The sequence below is a fragment of the Erpetoichthys calabaricus genome, chromosome 6, assembly GCF_900747795.2.
Source record: "Erpetoichthys calabaricus chromosome 6, fErpCal1.3, whole genome shotgun sequence".
Taxonomy (NCBI): domain Eukaryota; kingdom Metazoa; phylum Chordata; class Cladistia; order Polypteriformes; family Polypteridae; genus Erpetoichthys; species Erpetoichthys calabaricus.
Genome location: NC_041399.2, coordinates 149,887,101 through 149,903,491, shown reverse-complemented (window position 1 = coordinate 149,903,491; position 16,391 = coordinate 149,887,101). Strand labels below are relative to the sequence as shown.

At 40.5% G+C, this 16,391-nt stretch overlaps 1 protein-coding gene across 3 annotated transcripts in view; it reads right to left on the bottom strand.

Moving 5' to 3' along the window:
• The window catches only part of LOC114653592 (myosin light chain kinase 3-like), a 189,929-nt gene that overhangs the window by 113,042 nt on the left and 60,496 nt on the right, over nucleotides 1–16,391 (bottom strand). The window contains exon 1 of one of the 3 annotated variants that reach the window (XM_051928839.1): nucleotides 7,429–7,654. The exons of the other annotated variants lie outside the window; for them this stretch is intronic. Coding sequence (XP_051784799.1) covers nucleotides 7,429–7,566 — 138 coding nt within the window. The 5' untranslated portion in view covers nucleotides 7,567–7,654. Of the gene's footprint in view, nucleotides 1–7,428; nucleotides 7,655–16,391 lie in introns of those variants that run through there. 3 annotated transcript variants of the gene reach the window in all.

Below are 16,391 nucleotides of genomic sequence, written 5' to 3'. Positions count from 1 at the left end.
CATTTCTGGTAAAACAATAACAGTAAAAATAAATTATTAGCAAATTATTTATCGTACTGTGTAGTACAAATGCATTCACACACACACAGGAAATCCTACCTCATTGCATTTAGCTGAGATATTCTCCAATGACCCAAACTAAATGGAAAGGGAAGTAAGAAGGTTCAAATAAAGCTACACATGCTCATTTAATATGGCAAGCATTTAAATCATCTAGGGTGTCTGAAAAATCTAAACTTTTTTTCCACTTAGCCTGCCTGGCTCATTGAAAAGCATCTTGGATAATTGATTTTCTAATTTGGCTATAACAAATACATACATACACTGCATACATGTGAAGCAATTGTTGATTCTTATACATGGGACATAAATCAATTGTATATTGTATAATTATCTTTATAGGGAGATTTTATATATACAATAATGCGCACGGCAAGCTGCTAGGGATGCTATAGCAGCTCTGATTATGCCAAATGCTTGAATAAAGTGATCATGAAGACCATCTGCATTTCAGGACTGCACCTTGACTTAGCACAGATACTAGCAGAAAAAGAGAATGATAGTAAAGTGACAAACCATCATTGCATAAGCTCCATGATGTGTTCTGCTGGAGCATGTTTAGTCAGATTCATATTCCATCATGATGTGACATTTCACTGTGTGTATACATACAGACATATTTTTATTTTCTCGCTGTTTCAAAATTGTTAAAACTGACAAATTTAAAAGATGATTTCAATAAAATATAATGTGATGTGAACATTTCAAGTCATTTCAAGTCATTATTCAAGCAATAAGATGTTCTATCAGACGGTTGTGGTGAGCGCCCTCTTCTACGCGGTGGCGTGCTGGGGAGGCAGCATTAAGAAGAGGGACGCCTCATGCCTGGACAAACTGGTGAGGAAGGCAGGCTCTATTCTAGGCATGGAACTGGACAGTTTGACATCCGTGGCAGAGCAATGGGCACTGAGCAGGCTCCTGTCAATCCATATTACTAAACGAGAATGGTAAACCGGATGGACGCAGGGACATCCGGCCATGGGCCGTGGACGCAAAAGAACGTACTGCGCAGGCGCCCCCACAAACCCCCCCCCCCACCAAGCAACGGAGATCGGATGGAAAGCAACGTAAAATAAGACATGAGGCGCCGAACGGAACACACACAAAGAAGAGGATTGAGACCCACGACACACAAAGCCCCCCTCCAGTAACTGAAATAAGAAATGAGGCGACGCACCCCTAGAAAGCCAAAAAGAAAGGAGTCAGACGCAAGCGCCACATAGCACACGAAACGGTACGCACACAAAAAAGAGGATTCAGACCCACCACACACAAACACCCCCTCCACTAACAGAGATAAAAAAGTGAGGCTACGCGCCAAGAAAAAATGTCTCGGCTCCAAAAACGCAAAGCTCAAATAAGCAAGGGTTCAAAACGAAACACCTCGAGTCTCACAGATTAACCGACATACAAAAACGGGCAAGGCTCAATACAAACAATGAACGCCGTAAACTGCAACGGGCTTCTCACACAGCACAGGCAAATCCATTACAGCTCCAGAATAGCACGTCCCAAATCCTGCACATACAACGACGCGCCTCTCAAACGGCACAAGCAAAACATACACGTCAAGGACATCAACGACAGACACCTGCTAAACGATTGCGCCAGTTAGCTGACAACGCGTTCAATAATAAGTCCACTATTCATGAAAATTCATTGGGATTAATGAATGTCATTTGCAATCATTGTCATTCACTTAACTTCCCTGAAGAAACAACTGGCAATACAAGTAATGAATTTACACGTTGTTGTCAAAAGGGTCAAATTAGACTGCCTCCTTTACATTCATATCCTGCATATCTACAGAAGCTTCTAACTAACGAAGTTCCTGAAACTAAAAACTTTACAAACTGCATTAGATCCTACAATAGTTCATTTGCTTTTGCATGTACCGGAGTAAATATCAGGCCACCAGAAGGCAATGGCCCATACTGCTTTCGCGTATGTGGACAAATATTACATCGCATTGGAACAGTGCACCCTGAAACAAATCAAGAACGCAAATATGCACAAATCACGTCGGCACCTACAACAAGCTTCTGAAACCGCGGAAGAAAAAATGTGTCGGCTCCAAAAACACATGTCACTCCTTATTCAAAATACCGGTCCCAATCACAGAAACATCGGTATCCACTATGAAAATGAACAGTAACAATGCACGTGACATCCGTCTTGCCACACTATTAATTATAGATGAATTTACAATGGCATCCAGTTTTAGACAGTGCTTAACTATTGCTCCACATGCAATGCGCTCAGCTATTGTTCAGTCCACCTTAAAATACGTGACGACGTCATACATAAACAACAAGAGAGCGAACTACAATACATATACAGGCGCGAGACCTGATTGGTGATAATACGAAGAAACGAACAGTCCGCATATTAACAGTGAGTGCGATCCTCCTTATTACTTATCCATATTCCTAACAATAAAGATCAAACAAGTCATCAATTCACGATCACGGGTACAAAACTAGACGGCTTGAGTAACAGGACCACAAACACGCACCCGCATCAATAAAAAAAAATTCACATCACCTACAACGCGCTTCAAAAAAATGTTACGCGGACAATTGCCATTGCTTTCAAAAGATACACTTAGTACAAAACATGCGATGTCCAGATCCCGAATATAACAATTGCTTATTACAACTGAGAGATGGTACACTCACCAATACAGATGTACTTCACCCAGATATTATTACGATTCCTCAACCCTTTATCTGCGACGACTTACTTACAGAGATATTTGGAACAGCAATCTCATTAGACCAAATACCCCTTTTAACACAACGGACTATATTCTGTCCAAAAAATATTAATGTTCATCACATTAATAACCAGGTCATTTCATTATTTCCTGGAGAGGCACGGCTCTTTCTAAGCTCTGACAAACTTGACTCTGATGACGACAATGACCATCTTAATTTCCCCTTAGAATATTTGAACACTATTAACCCAGCCGGATTTCCACAACACAATCTTAGCCTTAAAAACGGAACAATAATCATGCTATTAGGAAACCTTAACACTACACAGGGTTTATGCAATGGTACACGTTTAGTCGTCAACACCATGACACACAACGTTATTCAAGCAACAGTTCTTACAGGATCACATGCTAACAATACTGTTCTAATTCCTAGAATTGACCTTACAAGTTCTAACCTGGAATTACCTTTTACACTTAAACGGCGACAGTTCCCCATTACACCTGCCTTTCCCATGACCATCAACAAATCACAAGGACAAACCATGGACAAGGTTGGCATCTACCTCTCTGAGCCCGTTTTTGGACATGGGCAACTTTATGTGGCCTTCTCACGAGTTCGACGTTCATCTGACGTTAAAGTTAAGGTCATAAATGCTCCATGCCAAGGAATACTCATTCAAGGACAAGACACCATCCATCCATCCATCCATCCATCCATCCATCCATCCATCCATCCATCCATCCATCCATCCATCCATCCATCCATCCATCCATTTTCCAACCCGCTGAATCCGAACACAGGGTCACGGGGGTCTGCTGGAGCCAATCCCAGCCAATACAGGGCACAAGGCAGGGAACCAATCCTGGGCAGGGTGCAAGACACCATCTTTTCTACTAATGTTGTGTACAAAGAAATTTTCCAATAAACCTTTACACTGTACCAAACACTGAATTGTTTGCTTCCTATATGCGTCATCTACACCTTCACACTATGCTATATCTCATTCATACATCACGCTCTTTGTAATTTCCCAACACCAGGGGTTGGCGAGCGAAGCGAGCAGGGGGCGGAGCCCCCTAGTTATGAAGAATCCACTGCATCCACTGAACAGTATCATCTCCAGACAGAGGAGCAGCTTCAGCAACAGACTGCTGTCACTGTCCTGCTCCACTGACAGACTGAGGGAGGAGATCGTTCCTCCCCCACACTATGCGACTCTTCAATTCCACCTATGTAAACGTTAACATTATACAAAGTTACTGTCTGTTATACCTGCATTTTTATCACTCTTTAATTTAATATTGTTTTTTATCAGTATGCTGCTGCTGGAGTAAAAGTGCGGGCTAAGTTATTGGACACGCTCTGGACCCCCTGGAGGTAGTAATGAAGGAGAGAATTAAAACCAATCTATCTATCTATCTATCTATCTATCTATCTATCTATCTATCTATCTATCTATCTATCTATCTATCTATCTATCTATCTATCTATCTATCTATCTATCTATCTATCTATCTATCTATCTATCTATCTATCTACTTGAGTTGTTTACCTATGAGGAAGTAGTAGTATTTGCAGCTAGCTTACAATTGTAGGTTGTTGGAGCAGCAGGTTGGATCCAGAATCCTGTGTTTGAATCCCACACATGGTTGCTGTCTGGGTGGAGTTTGTATATTCAAGATTTGCTGATATAGGATTTTGTTTGAGTACTCAGATTTCATCCATTATCTCAAAACAAGAAAGTATATGTCATTTTGTTGGGCCAAATTTAGAGCTTAAAGGAAAACAGAAAAACATTTACAGTTTACAAGGAGCATGACCATTCATAAGCACATACATTTTGGCTGAACAAACACCATCGCCATGTTATTAATGTATGAAATCATCTTTATGTGGTCCATACCTTATAAAATCTGTACCGATGGAGCAGTAAGCTCCCTTTGTGAATCTGGGGTTAACGAACCATTCTGTAGCAGCAAATAGTGAAGGCTGCCAAATATACAAACTCAGTGAAGTTTTCTCATTCTCAGCCAAGTAGTGGGAGAAGAAATCACTTGTGTGAAGAGTATTTGCATTCATTACATAAACATATAAAGTTGTGTAAACCTGACAGCCAAAGGATGAGAAAATAGGTTCAAAGACATAGGTAAATCAAAAAGTACAAAAAGTAGAAGAAAGTCTTGTCAAAACAGAGACGAAATATTAATTAAGCAAAAATGACTGGGGAAAAACACAGCTATCAATCAAAGGGAAGATGTCAAAATACAATTTAATTGTGACACGAGAAAAAAAGAAATGAAAAAGAAATTTGAGGTCAAACAACAAAGCAATATGTAATGGTTTAGAAAATGCCTTTTGTGGTAGATCTTTTAAAACCAGTTTCAGATAACTGCTGTGACACTGTAGTTACTAAAGATGAGCAGAATGAACAAGGTATAACCAAAAGTAAAGAATACACATACAGCACAATGAGCAAGGTTTAACGAATGGGCAAGTAAAGGTTTTTTGGAAAGTTCAGAGTATGTAATGCATTCTGTTAAGTAAAGATTGCTTTGACAGATGAGTTTGTGTTTGAGTGTGTTCACTGTACTTAAGTCAGAACTTTTGACAGGGTAAATTTAGTGTGGTTATTTTTGGGTAATATTTCATTGCTATATTCCTTTAAATTTTACTTTTACTTTTTCTTTTTGATGTAGACATTTTGTGTTTTACTTTGTGTTTTGTACCCAAGGATGCAATTCAGTTGTAGTAGTGCAATGCTGTACACGTTCACATTACAGTTTTCAGTTGATGATATGTTACATACTTTTCTTTTTTAACGATGAAGAGTTGTGGCAAATCCTCATTTGAGCTTTACTTAAAAAGTAAAGAATGGATCAATATATGGAAATAATTTAAAACTAGGATTTTGTTAAGAACTTCAGGTTGATCATCAGTCACTCTCAGCTATAATTTTAAGTTATGTCCAGTTACTAAAGTTGTACTGATACATCAGCCCTCACACTTCCTAAAGTTACAATTTCTGGTTTTGTATTTAAATATCTGTTTCTCAAGATTTAAAGAAAAAAATATTATTAATATGATCTTTAATGTTCACAGTATTCCTTAAAGAAAAATTTGCAGAGGAGTTTAGGACAACCGTGTCAGCTTCCTGCTGCAAAAGAGGAAGTCTGGCCCATTCGCTACTTCCTTTGCACCTTTAAAAGGAGTTCCTGAGCAAAGTGAAAGTGGTTAGGAGACCTGAGAGGAAGCATATACAGACACACCAAGAAAGAGGGAGAAAAGAAGAGTGGATTGGAGAAGCTGTCTCTATGGCTGCTAGCATTGTGCTTGAATTAAATGAACAGGTTATCAATAGAGTCCTCAACTCTTTATTGTTTGACTTGTATCATCTGTCCACACTATAAAGACATTTCCTGTGTCATTTTCTGAGCTGGCATGGCCAACAACATTGTTCCCATATCTATTCTTTGAATCTCCAGTAATCCTGCCACTAACAGTGTATATACCCCCTGGCTCCCACCGAGATTCTAAAGCTGATTTCCATTCCTGTTTTCTAGATTATGAAAACTTTTCATCATAATTGTCTTTGTTTACAAAGGGATTTACAGAGCTGTAAATATATATGCCTACTGTACTTATTAAACTTTTCTAATGGTCCAGGCAGAAGAAGTCCCACTAGAGAAATAGCAGCGAATTTCAATGTGAAAATTCTAAAAATAAGCTGATTTCTGACAAAACAGGGAGGTTAGGTAGTGACAGGAAAAGGAGAATGGATCTGTTCTGTGAATAGAAGGGTTCATTTTTATCTGCAGGTCTATCTCTGATTGGTAAATGAAGACATCAGGCCATTAAACTTCTGTTAGTACCACACAATGCCTCGATGCATGCTCAATAATCCAGAAATAATTGGAGACTGAGGAAGTCACTTGGATGAGTGATGTAATGTATCTCCCTCAGAAAAAAAACTATGTCCAGATGAACAGAATCAACTTTCTAGAAGTACCACACAATGATTCAACCAGAATGTCTCTGCCTGTTTAACACATAAAGGATGAATTCCCTGCAGCAGATGTGAAGCTTATCTCTGCTATGAAAAAAAAAAACTGGCATACAACTTCAGACTAATGTAACATAATACACCTTAAAAAATACTCACTTACCTTGGAAATATAAAAAAGAAGCAAGAAAATAAAGTTTTTAATAATACAAAACATTCCTATGTTTTATAATATATTATAGTCTAGCTACTGGTAAAGAACTGAGATAAAATATGCTACTGAGGCTCTACTGTATAGATTGCATAGTATGAGCACAAATATTAGTTGAAACAGGTACATCACACTGTACACAAATTGTGTCTAAATGCCTAAATGAGAATTCTTCCGTATGGAAATGGCCTCTTCCTCTTACAAAATAGCAAGCACAACTGCCCTTAAATCTATTCTTAATATTCAGATAATATTTCTTATTTATACAATTTACTCATTGTAAGAGTTTTCAAAATATCATTTGTAACTTTAGAATTCTGGTGGCACAGCTGTATTAGCAACAATGAGATGCCTAAATATTCAATGCTTATTTGTTAAGTATTCACAGTCAATGCATTACTGCATGTTTAGCATACAAAGAAAAAGGAAGGGACTACCTGTATGTCTGGAGTTGAAGGTGTCTGCTTCTTTCGCTTGTAATTCAATAAATTCCAAAGACTACGCCACAGGAATGAAGCCACCAGGCAAATGCTGCCCACTATCCAGACATCTTTTCCTTTTACAAAGCTGTCCATTTTTAAATATACAAATGTATCATATTTGGGCTATGTGGTTCTGCAAAGCCTAGCCAGTGAGAGTACAGCATGAGCTTGGAGAACCACTGATTACAGAAAGGCCAAGGCAGAATAAGGTTTTAGTCTGTCACACTGTTAATTGAGTCCACTGCCAGAGCCAGTACTGATAAGGAAAAACATGCTGTCTTCATGACAAGTGTTAAACAGGTGGTGGAGGGTTAGAAAGTTGTGACAGAACACCCCACTGAAGCCGATTTACATATCAATACTGGAGACATGTATCCAGTAACATTATACACATATACTTCTGCATATTCAAGACACCAATGAAGAAAAGCTCTAAGCAAAAAGACAACCAGAAAAAAAAATCTGAAGTTATTATTGTTGCTGGAATTGCATTACAATATTTTATGAGAGCTTCTTTAAAGAGGATATGTTAAAATGCATAACTGATACAAACATTGGAAATGTATTTTAGTATTTTATTATTACATAATAAAATTAACATTTAGTTAAGACTATCTCTGTCTCTTTAAAGACAACACTGTGCAACATTTAAAAGTGAACATTTTATAGATTCTGTACGTTTGAAACTGCTGTCTTTTTCTTAGTGGTTAATAGGTAAATTTGTATACTTTCTTTACGTACAATTCTAAAAAAATACTATGGCTACAAGTAAATATTAAATCTGCCTTGCCAACATGGCATTGCAGAACTAAGTGCTGCTGCTGCTGCCTTACACCTCCAAGAGACTGGGTTATAATCCTAGTCCAATTACAGTGTGTGTGAAATCTGCATGTTCTCCCAATGTCTCAGTGAGTATGCTACCTATTTCCTAAATAGCCTAATTAACGATTATGAATTTGCCCAATATAAGTAAGTGTGCAATGCACTGGACTGGCACCCCTTGCAAGAGTTTCTGGCATTCTTGCACCTATGCAACCAGGAAATACTGTGCATCTCCTAAAACTGGATTAAGCAGTTTAAGTAAATTAAAAATAAAAAAACTACAATTTAGACATTACTGCTAAACTGTATGTTATAATAATTTGATCTACGGTCTTTGAAAGATTAAGTATGTTTTTTTCTGTTAAATTAGTAATCATTTTTACCATGCAAATCTATTTAATCCATGTATATGATAACTGTGTTTGATCTGTAAAGCTCCTTTTGATGCGTATTTCTAGTTTTTTAGTATGTATCCCAAGTCCACCTTGCTTCTGTCAACCCTTTTGTTTTTATTTCCAGTATTTGCATTGTTGCTAATAACTATGTATATTACATGATGATTTGTAATCTTGATTAATCTATATAAATTCCTTGATGATACATGTTTTCTATGAGTGTAACATAAAACAATAATGAATCCTTCCATAACATAAAATGCATGTTTTTGGGATGGAAATTACAGTACTTGCATGTGTAAACTCTACATTAAAGTATTTCATCAAACATTAAAAAAGTACATTTTTAAACTCTGGTAGGAAATCAGAATCCCTTTAGTATCTCCATTGCAAAACCAAATAAGACATGAATGGATTGTGTCACAGAACTTTAAATTTTACAAATCACTTGACTCCAGCTAAATTATAATTTTAGCGCCAATACCTATAACATTTTCTCCCAGTCTGATCATTCTTTTAGAGGTCTTATATTATTTGCCTTATATAGTCCTTTGTAATAGGGCCTATTAAAAAATACAACATTGAAATTAAAAACAATGTATTGATAAGCTTTTTGTGCCTCTTTATTTGTACTATTCTGGACTTACTGCAAATTTTAAGTGAGTAACAGTAATGGCTGGGTTTCAGTGTAAACAGTATTGCTGTTCCTTTTCTAGGTTGTGATCCTTCCTTAGTCACCTTCTCTTTAATTTGCGCTTTCTCGGGTTTGTTTTCTAGTTTTATACATGATCACTCTGATTCTACAACAGAAATGTTTTTGACTCCCTGTTTTCACCATAAAATCTCTTAGTTCATTCAAAAGAGAAATTAATATCACACTTTCCTCTCTTTCTATTAAATATTCTATACATTGCACAAAGGCAGTAAAGATAAAGCAAATGAGAGGTCCAACGTCTAGTATCACACATTCATCAATGATAAAGTGAAAGGAAAACTGTCATAAGCATTGTGACACATTTTCATCTTGCAAAATGTACTTCCACAATGTCTTGAGCACCACAATCTGCTAATGTAACCCCATACAGGTTCACAGACCCAAACACTACACAGCAATAATCACCACAATTCAGTCCTTTCTCTCAGTCCTTTACCGCCTTTCTCCTCCTGGGAGCTTCGTCCTACTCCCACTCCCGACTCTGGCTCCCAGACTGTAGTAAGGCGGCGCCTTTTATTCCTGCCCGGATGTGCTCCAGGTGGCTAGTGATGACTTTCCGGCAGCACTTCCTGGTGCTGCCCTTTGCACCGGAAGCACTCTGGGCGTCCCTGGTAGGCTCATCCGCCATCTTGCCTGGTGTGGTGGAAGCAACAGTTCTCCGTGTCCCACGAGGCTTGAGATGCCCCCTGGCGGTGGCCACGGGTCCAAACAGGCCAGAACCCCTTTGTTTCTCTCCAGTGGTCCCCTCCTAGTCCAGGGCGGTTGCCCCCTTGTGACCTGGACGCTATTCCTGTTCTTTTCCGGTCCCTCCAGGCATCCCGGCCAGGTAAGAACCCCAGTAATCTGCCACAATATATATATATATATATATATATACAGTATATATATATATATATATACGGTATATATATATATATATATATATATATATATATATATGGTATATATATATATATATATATATATATATATATATATATATATATATATATATATATATATACGGTATATATATATATATATATATATATATATATATATATATATATACTGCTGTGGGCTGGCACCCTGCCCGGGGTTTGTTTCCTCCCTTGCGCCCTGTGTTGGCTGGGATTGGCTCCAGCAGACCCCCGTGACCCTGTAGTTAGGATATAGCGGGTTGGATAATGGATGGATGGATAATATGATGTTGTTAGATTTTCAGATTCTTATTTATATTTGATTTATAAACTAAAAAATATCAAGAACTCACATCCCACGAGACAAGACATTATGCCAAGAGATTTAACCACGCCCGGGGCTGGAAATAAAAGACAAAGAGTAGGACAGCTGCTGTACAGGCTTCGAAGCGCTGTGCGAGATGCAAATCAGGTGGCATGGCAACAGCAGCAAGCCAGCAGCTGATCGAGCAAAGAGGAGGTAAAAAAAACTGCATTTGTTTCTCATTGTCTCACCGTTTTAAAGGGGGTTTTGGAGGAGCGACCGCGCCTCCTTGAGGTGCGTCCAGCTCCCTTCTTCACAACACGAGCAGCAGAGATGAGAAGTGGCTGGCACATAGTGCAGGCCGGAGGGGTTGGCGAGCAAAGCAAGCAGGGGTCGAACCCCCTAGTGTATATATATATATATATATATGTGAATTTCCCATTGGGATTAATAAAGTATCTATCTATCTATCTATCTATCTATCTATCTATCTATCTATCTATCTATCTATCTATCTATCTATCTATCTATCTATCTATCTATCTATCTATCTATCTATATATACGTATATGTATAGTAAAGGAACAAAAAGACTGCTGTAAAGGTTTGGGGTTTTTAGGCCCCGTATACTGTAAAGTAAAAGGTTTTTTGTCAGTAAAAATCCAGTACAGACAAGCAACAACAAAAAATGGCTGGCGGACAATTTATAGTGACGGACAGGAAGTGATGAAATTGATGGTAGATGGGTAATTGATGTCATCAGGAAGGGACCAGAGGTAAGAAAGGAACCCGGAAGTTGGTGTGCGTAATGGTCTTCCGGGTACGGTTAGGGCGGCGGTGCTTCGTTCTTTCTGGAGAGAGCAAAAGAGAGGTTAGTACCCCGCCATTGACCCCTGGCATGACTCTTCACGGTGCCCATTGGGTACTTAAGCCGCTCCCCATGCGCTCGTGCGTGATATGACCCCGCTTTCAGCCCAGACCCACTGGGTCGGGCGGCCCACACCGAGAGGTCGTAAACACGAGAGAGAGCATCAGCACTGGCCTGAAGGTTACCTCGGCAATAAGTGATGGTGAACTTATAAGGCTGCAAGTCCAAAAAACCACCTGGTGACCCGAGGATTCAAATCCATGTGGAGGGCCATCCACTGGAGGGCAGCATGGTCCGTCACCAAGGTGAATTCCCAGCCCAGCAGGTACTACCGCAGATGAGTTACCACCCACTTGATGGCCAAGGCTTCCCGTTCCACTGCTGCATACCTGGCCTCCCTGTCCAACAGTTTCCAAGTATAGCACAGGGTGTTCGACACCGCCGATGCTTTGGCTCAACACGGCACCTAAACCTGTGTCCGAAGCATCGGTCTGGAGAATGAAAGGGAGAGAAAAATCAGGAGTTCTCAATACAGGTGTCGTTGTTAGGGCCGTTTTTAAGTCACCTCGTTCCACACCATATGTAAAGGGGCCCTTTTCTTTGTCAAATCTGTCAAAGACGCTGCCCTCTCGGAAAAACAAGGTACAAACCGGCGGTAGTAGCTCGCCAACCCCAAGAAGGCTTACACCTGTTTTTTGACTATCGGACGGGGCCATGCAAGGATGTCCTTTACTTTAGAACTCTGTGGTTTCATCAGTCCTCCTCCCACCAGGTAGCCTAAATACTTAGCCGCGTTTAACCCAAAATAACATTTTCGTGGATTAATCCGAAGCTCGGCCTTCGCTAGCGTCAGGAGGACGGTATAAACCTGCAACACATGTTCCTCCCAGGTGCCGGAGTAAATGACGACGTCATCCAGGTAGGCGGCACAATAGAATTGGTGGGGCCTTAGCACTCTATCTACCAGATGCTGAAAGGCTGCTGGCGCCCCATGCAGTCCAAATGGGAGGACCTTGTATTGCCAGTGTCCACTAGGGGTGCTGAATGCTGTTTTTTCTTTGGTGGATGCCGTTAAGGGAATTTGCCAATACCCTTTGGTCATGTCAAGGGTAGAACCTGAGGAGCACGATCCCTACGGGGTATCTGACGTAGCTGGCAAGCCGGGCAAGACTGACAGAAATGTTGGACCTCCTCATTGATCCCGGGCCAATAGAACTGGAGTTTTACTCTCTCCAGTGTTTTTTCGGCCCCGAGATGGGCGCCTAAGAGGTGGGAGTGCGCTAGTTCACAAACCTCCTGCTGGTAGGTCCGTGGCACTAACAACAGTTTCCGCCTCTCACCTTCGTGTTCCGCAACTCGGTAAAGCAGATCGTTTTCTAGAACAAAGCAGAGTCCTGGTGGTGTGGAATTCGCTGACGATATGTTGTCTAGGGACACGATGGTATTCCTGGCAAACTTCAGGGAATCATCATTCCACTGCTCTTTTTTAAATGGCGCTGGCGTGGAGCGGAACTGATATTCCATGCCAGAATCTGGTGGATCTGGTGAGCCATCCGGAGTAGTGTCTGTCCGACCTGGAACCTCACCCAGTTGCACTTCTGGGTCGAGGTCCGTTGCCAAAGAGGGCCCCTCCTGGCTGGCTACGTCATCAATAGTTGCCGCCGAGCACGGCATGGGAGCAGCTGGGAGAGCCCCTTGACCTTCCATAATCAGACCCAGGCTAAGTGTGGGAGTGTTTTTTGTTCTACCGCGGTTATTTTCCGACCAGTCTCATCCCAGTATAAGCTGAAAGGGGGGCTTGGGCAATACAGCGACGAGCAGGTGTTTTAAGATAGATAGATAGATAGATAGATAGATAGATAGATAGATAGATAGATAGATAGATAGATAGATAGATAGATAGATAGATAGATAGATAGATAGATAGATAGATAGATAGATAGATAGATAAAAATGCAGGTAAAAACAGACAATAACTTTGAATAATGTTAACGTTTACCCCCCTGGGTGGAATTGAGGAGTCGCATAGTTTGGGGGAGGAACGATCTCCTCAGTCTATCAGTGGAGCAGGACAGTGACTGCAGTCTGTCGCTGAAGCTGCTCCTCTGTCTGGAGATGACACTGTTTAGTGGATGCAGTGGATTCTCCATAATTGATAGTAGCCTGCTGAGCGCACGTCGCTTTGCCACAGATGTCAAACTGTCCAGCTCTGTGCCTACAATAGAGCCTGCCTTCCTCACCAGTTTGTCCAGGCGTGAGGCATCCTTCTTCTTAAAGCTGCCTCCTCTTAACGACCCCTTCTAGGAAATATAACACTTAGCGGACCGATAATAACAATAAAAATACATTTTATTTATATAGCGCCTTTCCCATGCTCAAGGCACTTCACAGAGTTTAAGATAGAACTGCAGGGTATACAGTATATAGCATTGTACAAACCAGATAAATAAATAAAGAAGATTAAGACAGTAAATTCAAAGAAAAAAAAGCCTAACAGACAACATAATTGATGGTCTAGCACACACACACACACACAGGTTACATGAGCATCTTGACATAAAGGTAAACTGAGAGAAGGGTAGTAAAGTCAGGTAGAGCTAAAGGCCTTCCTGAACAGATGAGTTTTGAGTTGTTTTTTAAAGAATTCATGGAATCAGCTGACCTGATTAATTTCGGTAGGTCATTCCAGAGTCTGGGTGCTATACAGCTGAAGGCCCTGTCACCCATGGAGTGTAGATTAGTGTGGGGTACAACAAGATTGCCAGAATCAGAGGACCTTAGTGGGCGAACAGCACATGATGGAGAAGGTCACTGATGTAGTTTAGCGCAAGGTCGTTTAAGGCTTTGTAGTTATTAGTAGGATTTTATATTTGATTCTGTAAGACACAGGGAGCCAGTGAAGGCGGAGCAGGATGGGTGTTATGTGCTGTCTGCTGCTGCTTCGACTAAGGACTCTTGCAGCCAAATTTTGAATAAGCTGGAGCTGTGATATAAGATTAGAAGAGGCACCTGCCAGCAGCGAGTTACAATTATCGATGCGGGATGTGCAAAGCATGAACAAGTTTCTCAGCAGTAGAAAAGGAGAGGAAGGAGCAAACACTGGATATGTTACAGAGGTGAAAGTAAGAAAGTTTCTTAATCTGATTTATGTGGGTGGAATAAGAAAGGGAGGAATCAAAAATAACACCAAGATTCTTTGCAGTAGAGGCAGGTCTGATGAGATCACCACCAAGATGGACTGGGAAGGAGCTCATTTTATTAAGTTGCACTTTAGTCCCAGTTTGCAGGAGGTCAATTTTGTTGCAATTTAATTTTAAAGAGTTCTGCTTCATCCAGGTATTAATTTCACTGAGGCAGGTTGTGAGCTGAGTAAGCTCTGATGAAGTTCCACTTTTAACATTGAAATAAAGCTGAGTATCGTCTGCATAAAAATGATAACCCAGTCCATAGCTACGAATAATATGGCCAAGGGGAAGCATCTAAATACAGAAGAGAAGAGGGCCGAGGACAGAACCCTGAGGAACTCCTTGTGTGACTGGCGCTGAGCTAGATCTGCTGTTGCCAAGACTAACAAACTCTTGCCTATCAGTCAGATAGGACTTGAACCACTGGAGGGCAGTGCCAGAGATACCCAGCATGTTCTCCATTCTGGACAGTAGAATGTCATGTTTGACAGTGTCAAATGCTGCACTGAGGTCTAATAGAATTAATATGCTGGTTTGTCCAGAGTCTGCTGCCATAAGCAAATCATTGGTTACCCATAGCAGAGCAGTTTCACAGCTGTGCTGCGCCCTGAAACCAGACTGAAAGGGTTCCATCAAATTATTAGAGGTTAGGTAATTGGTGAGCTGGGAGGCTACAACACGCTCAAGAACTTTTGACAGAAAAGGTAAGTGGGAAATAGGCTGAAAGTTGTTAAGATTGTCAGCATCAAGACCAGACTTTTTTAACATTGGGGTTACAGAAGCGATTTTAAAAGTGATCGGCACAGAGCCAGTGTTACAAGGGATGAGTTTATTATTGTTGTAACAGTTGGGATTATGGCATGAAACCAGGATTTCAGTAGTGTGCTGGGGATGGGGTCCAGTACACAAGTTGTCGGCCTCATCTTACAAAGCAGGTCATTAACAAACACAGATGTGACTGGTGAGAACTTAGAGAAGGAGCTGGATGGAGTGGGAAAACGAAGAGATATAAACAGATGATGTATTTATGTTAGTTGAATTATTTAGATCTTTAATTTTGTTACGGAAAAAATGGAGGAATTCCTCACAGACTCAGTAGAAGAGGTAGTTGGGCCAGATGCGGGTTAGAGTAGTTTATTAACGACAGAAAACAAAACCCTGGGGTTATCATGGCCACTTCTATTATTCTGCCATAATGGGTGTTCTTGGCAGCAGTTAGTGCTTCTTTATAAGCTCTTTGGTGGTCAGAGAAAGCCTGAATATGAACAGTGAGGCCAGTCTTACGTGACATTCTCTGAAGGCGTCGGCCAGCTGCTTTCATAGATCACAATTCTGAATTATACCAAGGAGCTGAACGCTTAAAGGAAACCTCTTTATGCTTTAAAGGTACTGTTTTATCTAATGCTGAATGAAGGGCTGTGTTTGAGTGGTCAACAAGACTATCTAGTGTTGACGAAATAGTCGCAGACAGTAAAAGATCAGAAATGGTTCCAGAAAGGATAGAGGGGCAGATATTTTTAAGGTTTCCGTAAGAAATTTGTCGTTTACAGATAAGAGGAGGGAGAGATAATGAGACAGTGAAAAGTACTGCTTTATGGTCAGAGAGTCCCAAATCAGTGCTGTAAATGTTGGCAACAGATAATCCAGCTGTACAGATCAGGTCCAGTATATGACCACCATAGTGGGTGGGAAAATCAACATGTTGTGTCAAGTCAAAACAGTCCAATAAG